The sequence below is a fragment of the Oncorhynchus keta genome, chromosome 15, assembly GCF_023373465.1.
Source record: "Oncorhynchus keta strain PuntledgeMale-10-30-2019 chromosome 15, Oket_V2, whole genome shotgun sequence".
Taxonomy (NCBI): Eukaryota; Metazoa; Chordata; class Actinopteri; order Salmoniformes; family Salmonidae; genus Oncorhynchus; species Oncorhynchus keta.
The window spans coordinates 16,915,896-16,926,027 of record NC_068435.1 but is presented as its reverse complement, the minus strand read 5'-3'; the positions used below and the strand labels follow the sequence as shown (position 1 = coordinate 16,926,027).

General features: G+C 42.0%; 2 protein-coding genes across 5 annotated transcripts; both read right to left on the bottom strand.

The window, feature by feature from the left end:
* Positions 1–1,255: 1,255 nt before the first annotated feature.
* LOC118394526 (zona pellucida sperm-binding protein 3-like) lies at positions 1,256–5,619 on the bottom strand. Of its 4 annotated transcripts, none has more exons than XM_035787777.2 (8): positions 5,170–5,618; positions 3,570–3,682; positions 3,384–3,487; positions 2,943–3,120; positions 2,645–2,762; positions 2,481–2,566; positions 2,007–2,242; positions 1,256–1,684 (listed from the first exon to the last, which is right to left on the bottom strand). In XM_035787777.2, exons 1-8 carry the CDS (start codon positions 5,548–5,550, stop codon positions 1,626–1,628), a joined length of 1,275 nt encoding a protein of 424 aa, XP_035643670.1. In that variant the 5' UTR covers positions 5,551–5,618; the 3' UTR covers positions 1,256–1,625. The 4 variants fall into 4 exon arrangements, 2 of the variants coding, with proteins under 2 accessions (XP_035643670.1, XP_035643669.1); XM_035787776.2 differs by having other exon boundaries at positions 1,256–1,734; positions 5,170–5,617; XR_004827779.2 differs by having other exon boundaries at positions 1,537–1,684; positions 2,007–2,258; positions 5,170–5,619.
* A 141-nt stretch (positions 5,620–5,760) lies between these two features.
* On the bottom strand, positions 5,761–9,945 carry LOC118394530 (interleukin-12 subunit alpha-like). Its single transcript, XM_035787783.2, has 6 exons — positions 8,721–9,945; positions 8,537–8,623; positions 8,348–8,407; positions 8,060–8,176; positions 7,819–7,863; positions 5,761–7,612 (listed from the first exon to the last, which is right to left on the bottom strand). Exons 1-6 carry the CDS (start codon positions 8,817–8,819, stop codon positions 7,457–7,459), a joined length of 564 nt encoding a protein of 187 aa, XP_035643676.1. The 5' UTR covers positions 8,820–9,945; the 3' UTR covers positions 5,761–7,456.
* Between the last annotated feature and the right edge of the window lie 187 nt (positions 9,946–10,132).

Here is a 10,132-nt window from a genome sequence, read left to right as displayed (position 1 = left end):
AACAGGTGTGGCTGAAATAGCCGAATCCACTAATTTTAAGAGGTGTCCGTATACTTTCGTATATATATAGCATGTAAAAACATGTTAAATATGTAAATTGTAAAGTCAATCTAATTTCTTTTCCTGTGTCAACCCACAGTAAGACTAGCTGTCGCCATTGGCGTCAGCTAATGGGGATCCTAATAAATCAAATTAGTTCTGGGTCCGCTCCAAAGACCAAGTGCTAATGCTGCATTCGTAACCAAGTGGGAAGGTGGAAATTACCAGTTGGAAGTTCTAAATATCAGTTGGATACATTCACTATTGTCAATCCGTCTGCGTTGGCAGAGATACGGCCTCTGCCGAAGTCAGGGCATTCATACGTGCACTGCACCGAACTGTTAGTGATTGTTCATACAGGACCTCTCACCCACCATCAAGTCAAAGCTCTCCGTGTAACAGTATTGCTTCAGTCCCTCTCTTCTCCCCAGGGACCCTCTGCACACTAGTCACCCACAGAGCAACGTTTCCATCGCTCCACAAAAGCCACAGCCCTTGCAGAGCAAGGGGAACTACAAGGTCTCAGAATGATGTCACCGATTGAAGCGGTATTAGGGCACACCCCACTAGCTAGCCATTTGACACCGGTTACATTCACATTGCAACATTTGGGAAGCACACAATGCGGCACTTGATGTCCTACGGAGGTTCTGCTATTTCATCACACCCTCTCTACAGAGCCTTCAGCACATTTAAAGCATAAAATGGCTTTAATGGGCAACAGCAACCATAAACTTAAAGTACAGCCATCACGCTTGTAAATAAATTGTTCAATAACCTTAAAGCTTTGCTCCTTTCATCTGCCGAAAAGCAGGGAATTTTCTTAGGTGACTTAAGCGCTCAGGGATGATTAGTTTCCCACTGGTATTTACTAGATGGGCATTTAAATAGATTTCAGCCAGTTGTATGTGGTAAATGCCACCGTCACGCTTGTCATGAATGCAGGGCGTCATGCATTTCATGATCTTGCAGTTCCTATGCTACAGACGAGTCATATTTTATACCTGCTACATGACAGGAGTGCTGAGAGCAGAGGGTCAGACTAACACATGCTGGCAGCAGAACAGTGTACATGCTCCCAAGGCAGCGGCTTAGACCGCTAAAGCACCCCAGAACCATAATTTGACACACCTATTGCTTGACTTAATGATCCAGGGGCAAGCATTGATGCAAACTCATAAATTGAAGAGCTAAAAACTAAATCAAATAAGCAAACTTGGGATATAACGTTTTTATTTGCATTGGCCATGTGAAATGGAACAGCAGATGAGCAACATTCAAAACAATTTGAATTCACATAATTCTTTAAAAGGACCAAGAACTTGGTTAGTGGTTTAAGCCAAGGGTTGGTCAATTGCCATCATAGAGTGAATTGCATTCAAGTTCCACAGTAGACTTCCTGCACAGCACCCTTCAATCCAGTGAGATGCCATCTTGTGTGACTGGAAAGACTGTTCACAGCAGTGCCTCATTCAGAAAGCGTGCATTTCCTGCCTTCACTTCTGCAAGTACCACCGGTGCCCATGGAGATGTCTGTTGTAGCCTCCTGCAGCTCTTTGGGATGGACTGCCCCAGAGTCTAAGGTCTCACCCGGTGTCAATTTTGAGCGGAGTGTCGTGGAGTCCGTTGCCAAGCTGATAACTTCCTGAGTAGGGACAACAATAAGGGGCCCCAAGATGGTAGTCTTGCTCCACTCTGAAATAAAATTCTGATTTAGCTAAACCTAGAGTTAATTTTAGAAAACATTTATTGGTTGTCACAATGACATTCAAACAGTTCAAGAAGTGTTCAAAGTCTTTCCTGAATTCTAGCTAGAGCACATTGCTGGACCGTTAATCTTAACATGCAACCAAAAAAAAAAAAAATCACATGGGAGAAAAGCATAGGCTGGAGCGAAAGCCAGTACATAGTAAACATGCAATGCATCTAGGTTGCCTCCAATTGGCTTTGCATCATCTGTAACCCACCTTCTGTTGTGTCCGTTCCCCTCTTCCAGGCACCAGAGTAAGGCTTTTTGGATCTGGGCTCAACCTTTTGGAGCTGCTCTGTGCGCTGGCCTGGGCGAATGCGGAAGCTGGATGAATTTGGTTCTGGAGTAGTAGTCTTGGTGTTGGTTCTGGTCATGGGGGCAGTAGGCTCCGCAAAGCGTTTGGAGACTACACAACTTATACAGACCTGGTCGTTCCCATCTGCTGACCTCCAGCTGGAATGAGAAAGATCTGGTTCGATTGCAGCGCAAAGTTAAATAACTTGCCCTCATTAAGGCCATGCACAGTAAATACTTTACAGTATCCATCCGTTAACCTGACAATCATTTTTAAGTCAATATTGTACAGAATGAAATCCCCTGGCAGTGCTAATGAAGAAACCATTAATGTTTGCAGCCTACATACACATTTCAGTTTTAACAAGAGGCAGGATGCCCATTCTCCATCTCATACCTGTTCTCAATGAAGGAGCACGCTCGACTCCTTGATTTCCCAGGAAACATGGCGGGGACAGCTTTCAGATGGCAGGTGATGAAGATCTGTGGTGACGGAATGGATATCAGAATGGCCAAAAAAGTGCAGAACATGACAAGACTAAACACAGGAGTTGCACTTGCCAAATTGGAATCCTCCTGGTAGAATCTGAAGGCGTCCAGCATGATATGCAGCTTGTCATCCTGGACCCTGGGCATGTACCGTGAATTAGAGCCGGTCAGCTGGGCGTCAGTGAGGCATCTAATTAGGCAAGACAGGGAGCTATGTGTTTAGGGAAAGGAATTAGCCAACTAGATGGCTTTCTACAATTGTTTACCCAACCACAGTTGAGCCAACAGCCAAGCATTGGAAAAAAATTAAATGTATCCTACGGCAAGCTGAAGCAACCATCACCAGTCAATACCTTCTAGATGACCTTACCCGTAGTACTCTATGAAGTTGTGTCTAGGGTTTGAGTCTGCGTCAGGAGTTGCCGTGGCCACACAATGGTCCACATACACGCGGAGGGGCATGTGGTTGCCCATGGTGACAGCTGCCTCCAGGTGTATGGTTTCACCCAGAAAGTAGGCATTTGATCCCCTTTCAGAGCGCCAGTCGTCTGTAGAGAAGGTGGGGATGAGCATGTGCAACCAGACAGCCATTTGGGGATGCTTATAATGTTATTGATTTGAATTTCATAATACACCAGTCACATTGAAAGGAGATTGATGCAAACATTATCAAATGGTTTATGCTGATAATATGGACACTGGTCTACACTGGCAAATTGCACACTAGAGTGTATGTTTGTGTGAAAAGGTTAAGGTCCATGAATAACTGAAAATGTACAAGTTAATGAAGTGAACAAAACAAATATCCTACCCGTGATGAGGCGGAGGCTGAATTGCAGATGGTCCTCAGCAGTCACTGTTGAGGCAAAGGGGATCCAGGTGGGAGCCAGGGCAGCACTGTCAACAGCATACCTCCTAAAACACATTGACATTATTTATGTGTTTAAAAATCCATCATCAAAATACTAGGCATCCATGTTTACTACAGGTAACTCACCTTCCGTAATGGCATTCGATGGGAATCACAGCCGAATCAAATCTGACGACACCAGAAGAGGGTGCAGGCGAATAGCTGAGAATATTGGAATAAACCAGCTCCGTCTCCATAAACTGTGGAAGAGGTGGAGAGGTTAGGGGTGTTATATGTGCAGCTTGAAGACTCATAATGGAAGTACTGCAAATTTGTTTCCTCAAGAGTGCTGTGTATATGCAGATATTAAAACACACAACTCATGAACCACAAACCTTAGGCTAACAATATAAACTCTGCAAAAAAGAAAGCATACTCACCTGCATTTATTTAAAGCAAACTTAGTGTAAATCTTTGTATGAACATAAAATGCAACTACTGAGACAAACTGAACAAGTTCCACAGACATGACTAACAGAAATTGAATAATGTGTCACCAAACAACGGGGGGTCAAAAATCAAGTCAGTATCTAGTGTGGCCACCAGCTGCATTATGTACTGCAATGAATCTCATGGACTGCACTAGATTTGCCAATTATTGCTGTGAGATGTTACCCCACTCTTCCACCAAGGCACCTGCAAGTTCCCAGACATTTCTGTGTGGGGGGGGCTAGCCCCTCCGATACAAAGGGTCCCAGACCTGCTCAATGGGGATCTGGGCTTGTTGCTGGCCATGGCAGACCACTGGCATTCCTGTATGGCTGGTTGCATGGTCAAGCTGGAGGGTCATGTCAGGATGAGCCTGCAGGTACCACATGAGGGAGGAAGATGTCTTCCCTGTAACGCACAGCGTTGAGTGCCTGCAATGACAAGTTAAGTCTGATGCTGGGACACCGCCCCAGACCATAACAGACCCCCCCACCTCCAAATCGATCATGCGCAGGCCTCGGTGTAACGCTCATTCCAGCGACTAAGCACGATTCCGACCAACACCCCTGGTGAGACAAACCCACGACTAGTCAGTGAATAGCACTTTTTGCCAGTCCTACGGTGGGTTTGTGCCCATAGGCAACGTTGTTGCCGGTGAGGACCTGCCTTATAAGCCCGCAGTCCAGCCTCTCAGCCTATTGTGGACAGTCTGAGCACTGATGGAGGGATAGTGAGTTCCTGGTGTACTCGTGCCGTTGTTGCCATCCTGTACCTGTCCCGCAGGTGTGATGTTCAGATGTACCGATCCTGTTCAAGTGTTGTTACACATGGTCTGTCACTGCAAGGACAATCAGCTGTCCATCCTGTATCCCAGTCTTAGGCATCTCACAGCATGGACACTGCAATTTATTTCCCTGGCCCCATCCGCAGTCCTCAGGATTTTTAAGAATTCTTTGAGAGACAGGGTCCTGAAAAAGGGACGTTTCTTTTTTGCTGGGTTTATCATGGCCTTGGGCGGTGTGCCCCTTTCTATACATGTAGCCATGGATTCACGAAACCATTTGCAGCTGCAGAGTCCATGGCTGCCTTCCTGTCCATGGAAGCGTTTCAGGACATTCTTTAGATAGCCCTTTGGCTCAGCCCCCCTGCAAGAGTCCCATAGCCTTGTGTAAATTGTTTAATACGTGAAACTAATTAGCCTACTTAGAACTGTAGCACGATTAATTTAAAATTAAGCTGCAATTTTCGAAAAACTTACTGCGAGTTTGGTTCCACATGCGGTCAACTGGGCAAAGATGATGAACTCTGCCTCCCCCGTTGGAACCGCACTGCAAGGATCTTCAACGCCGTTGCTACCCATTTGATTGAAACCTAGGTGCAAATCGCTGCCGTCCACCAGAATGCCTATGTCAAATAGGTCAGCATTCACCACGACTTCAAGAGAATCTTCGTGGCACTTCACGAGGACTGTTCTCGGCCTAGGAGGACTGGTTGGCTCTGCACTCGGTTTAAAGGATTGGGCCTGACTGACATCTTTATAACTATAACCACGAGGATTAAAAGACCGATAACAATCAGCGAGGAAAGAAATTGACAGCAGGGTCGCGACCCACCACTGAGATTTTTGCATAAACTCCATTTGTGAGCTTGCAATTTGAATGTAGTTTAGCGGCTTCGCAGACCCACTGAATTGCTTAAAACGAATTACAAACATTTATATGACAAAAATCTCCAAGCATAGACCAATCATTGAGAACATGTGGGGTTACCGCACCTGTGTCAAATCAGCGCTAATTAAAGATGAACAAGTCCTGTGTAACCTAATGAATTTATTTTGACAGTACCGTGCACCTTCCACTGGGTGTCAGTGGTACATTTCCATTGAATGAAAATGACTGATATTTGTCTGTGTAGGCTGTTATGGCCAGGCAGCATGTCGTAATACAAATATACAAAATATAGACTGCTTTGTACTCGCCATCTTCTCAACTCCATTAAATTGCTGACCAACCGCACCCCTTCACCGACGGTGCAGTCTAATGTACCAACCTTGTCCTCGTGCCTATCACATAAACCTAGCATGGTTATCGTTCGAAAACATCCAACAATGCCCACAAATAGACATGTTATTCCTCGTCAACATAGTCTTTATAAATTCACACCTGTTTGAATTTATTGAGGTAAGACATTTATTACCCGAAGGAGAACTTATTATTGCACTTGTCCGCCCTGGCCTAGCTACTAATAATGGGAAGAACATAGGCCAATATAGCCGAACATTAGGCCATTTGTGAGCTCAAACCGAATGCAAAAATCTGACTTTCGAACAATGTGTCAATCAGCCTTTTCGACTGCATGCGGGCTCACGTTTCTCGAGAGTGAAAAAAGGACCAATGCGAGGGAGTCACTTGGCTGTGTTCAGTTAAAACCATACCACCCCCACCCCGATAATAGAGTATAGGAAGGCCTAAGTAGTAAGTACATGTCATCATGTCTGCATAATCTATACGCCTACACAAATGTATGGTCGTTTCTGAACTTTCTCTCTTCACTTCGGCCTCAAAATAACCGCCCACATATTCCACACAGTTACAGTAGGCTATGATTCCAAGTGAATTGACCAGTGCCTACAAGAACGAGCATATTGGGTGGTTTGGGCACCACCCAAATCAGTGATATGGGGTTACCACTGTGTATTTTCCTGGAAATAAATCTTACTGTTTCCCATCATTTAACTCAGTTTAATGTATTGACTATATATGGCAACACACACACACACTATTCTTGTGGGGGCCAAACAATTTATTCCCATTCAAAATCCTATTTTCCTTAACCCTTAACCTAACTCTAACCTTAACCCCTAACCCTAATCCTAATTGTAACCCTAAACCCCTAAGACTAAAATAATGGGGACCAGTGATATGTCTCCACTTGTCCAAATTTTCATTGTTTTGCTAACTTTGTGAGGACTTCTGGTCCTCACAAGGATAGTAAAAACTGCAAAACACACACATACAAACAGATAGAGAGTTTGAGTAAAATACCATGAAAACAAAGAGAGAAATAAAACAGCTGGCATTAGGCTATTTTAATTAATTTCTTAAATGCATTTTATTTTGGAGATGTTCAAACAAAAACTGTGTAAACATTGAAATAAGTTATATTGATATGTAGAAAATAAATATTTTTAAATCATAAATTAGGCAAATAAATAATACAACCCATTAGGTTGATAATAAATATCACATTTAATATTATTTAGCTTTTCAAGTTTAAAAAAATCAACAAATAAATACTTAGATTAAATACTTATATATTAAGTCATAAATATTTGACTCCTGTAAATTCTAAATCCTCAATAGCTTAATCAGACTGTTATTTGATGACAACATTAAAGAACACTTGTCCACGGGACAAGGCAACTTTGTTATGGTCATGGAAACTATTATTTTTCCCTTGGGAGAATGGTGATGACGACGATGATGGCGATGAGGAATAGTCTCCAACAGCGTAGGGGCTTGCCAGGTCCATGATGACATGCCAACTTACATATTGTGATCTCCAGCATGAATATATCCAATGATTCTGTTGATGGTTACGGTGCGAACCTGGAGCCCCTTCAGCACTTTACACAAATGTACTCTTTCATCAAAGGAATTGTGGTTAGCAGTACCTTGAGTAGGCCTACAACCTTGTGTATCCTGAAAAGAAACATAGTGCACACTGTGTCAAGTTAACTTTATCTCTATTTGGTTACACACAGTTGACATACAAATGACCATATTTGGTTAGGATATATTTTAGGGACCATTAATTCCACCACCCACATCCCAATGTAATCCCTGCTAATTTTAGTCGGTGAAAGGCCTCTTTATGTTAGTCACGGTTGCTTTTGAGAATCTCTTACCTGCTGTGAGGACCAGACTCCCAACCAAGATGAGGGGAAGCAGTTCTGTTTAAAAAACGAAAGCAAATGAAAGGGTGAGAGAAGAGGCAATATATGTCAGTAGACTTGTGTATCCTAAACCTGCAGCTACAATGACTTTCGTATACAAAACTGGTTGTGTTAGAAATATCTCAAAAGGCTATTTTTTTAGGTCATGTCCTCTCCATGCCAGTATTTTGGCATATTTATTCCCATATTTTACCTCCTTAATCTCTCCGAGGCTCTGCAACACATTGGGTCCAAGCAGTTTAGGGTCAATAGCTTGTAGCATGTCACTATAACAACGCAGATCCTCCTCAATGTTCCTCAGACACTTGTCCTATGTGATACACAGGAAAAATGACATATAAAAAGTTACCAATATAGGCAGACAGTGTGTTAGATTTGCCCCCTTTAGACTGGAAATAAACATGCCATTTCTTATGGGAAAAACTGTTGCTCTGAGCAACAACAGTAATATGTCATTTATAGACAATAGCAAATAGCCTACCTGATCAAACTTTACATTTGTCACTCTGGAACATGTTGAGTGCTGTTGAGTGCTTTTGGTCTGTCAAACAAAGTATAGATTATTCAGCAAAGGATTTCAACATTGATCTTATATAGCCTTATATAGGGAAATTCACATTATTGTCTGAAAAAATTGAATACAGATCACAGAATGGGGTTATTTTCTTACCTTTGGCGAACACACTTGCACCGTTTGTGTTCTCGTGTTCAACTCCATACCCTGGTCCGTGCAGTTTATTCCTTTGAACAGGTGTTCCTAGTATTGATACGAATTTAATGAATAGGCTGCAGATATGAATTAAATAAATAGTCTACCATCAAGAACAGTATTGGAAAATGTACCTGTGTCTCACCTGTGCAAGTGCGTCCGTGATGTTCCAAAGTAGTGTTTGCGCAGTAGTAAGACAGTTGTCAGTTATCGGGCGGTTGCGCGACACCACTGAGCTGGACATGTTCACGTGCCAGAGAGAACAAGTGAGCGCAACCAAGAGCAGCCAAGTGGCAAAATCTGACAGGTTCAAGAACAACGTAGAACAAATACTTAAAACTTAAACTTTCAAAACAAATACATTTGTCAATAATATGCCAATAATGTTTAGATGATTTTGCAATATTCTCATGCAGGAAAAAAATATTCTCAGATAACCTGACCTATTCTAACTTTAAGCAAATAATAAATAGGCTACCTACTTAATAACAATACTTTTGTTAGAAGAGAAAGATATATATGCTATAGATTACTCACAAAGCTTGGCGTTTGGCATCATGGTAGTAACAATGTATATCCTTGGTTTATCCTAATTATTTTGTGTGTCTTGCTTCATCTCTGTGTTTTTATACTTTTCTGGGCAGGGAATTCCCTACCACAATAACAATGTTTGAAAATATAAATTGAAAGTAAATCAGGTAACAATGTCACAGTGTGTCATTTTCCTAGATGCCAGTGATATCAATATAATAAAACGTTTTCCCAGAGTGGAACTGGAATTAACATTAACTGCAGTTGAGTTGATTGTATTAGATGTTTTGTTTGTGGCCACTATAACCACAGCAGTTTCTCACAGTTTGGTAGAAAATATGTGGTCGCCTCCTCTGCTCTCTAGTGGTTGGCTAGGCCTAAGTCTAGGTAATGATTCAGTATGGGCTTTCACTATGGCCAAAACTCAATAACATAAGTGTTTGGAGCATTGTAGTGCAACGTGAGAAATTAGGGAAGAAACTGCCTGTTTTGCACACACATGCAACAGTCACTTGCCTATATTCAGATATGTCATAGCATTAAGGCCAATTTAATTATGTAATTGTTAACACCCGTAGAAGAAAATAGCTAGTAGGCTACCCTAACCTTATCCAATTTGTAGTTTGGTTTGTATTTATAGGTTTTATGTGTTTATATATATTTATACGGCACATGTAGGCTAATGTAGCCTTCTTAGGTCCCTCAATCATCCTTCTGTACAATTCATTCATTCATTTGGACTGTCTCATCTACTGTCAGTTAGATCTGGTTCAGATGGCTATCAATACTGACCATAAGAACACAACATTGAACTAATAAAGACACGCACTTCAAACGTTTATCTATAATTTTAATCTCTGTACACAAAACGTTTTCAGAATGCAGCATAATACAGTTGAAGGACCTTAGTATAATACGACAGAGAATAATAAATAAATAAAAAGAGCTGATGGAAAATGACACTCTCTAAATGCTGAAGATGGACTAATCATACTGAACATCTTGAGCCAGGCCACAAGGCATCCA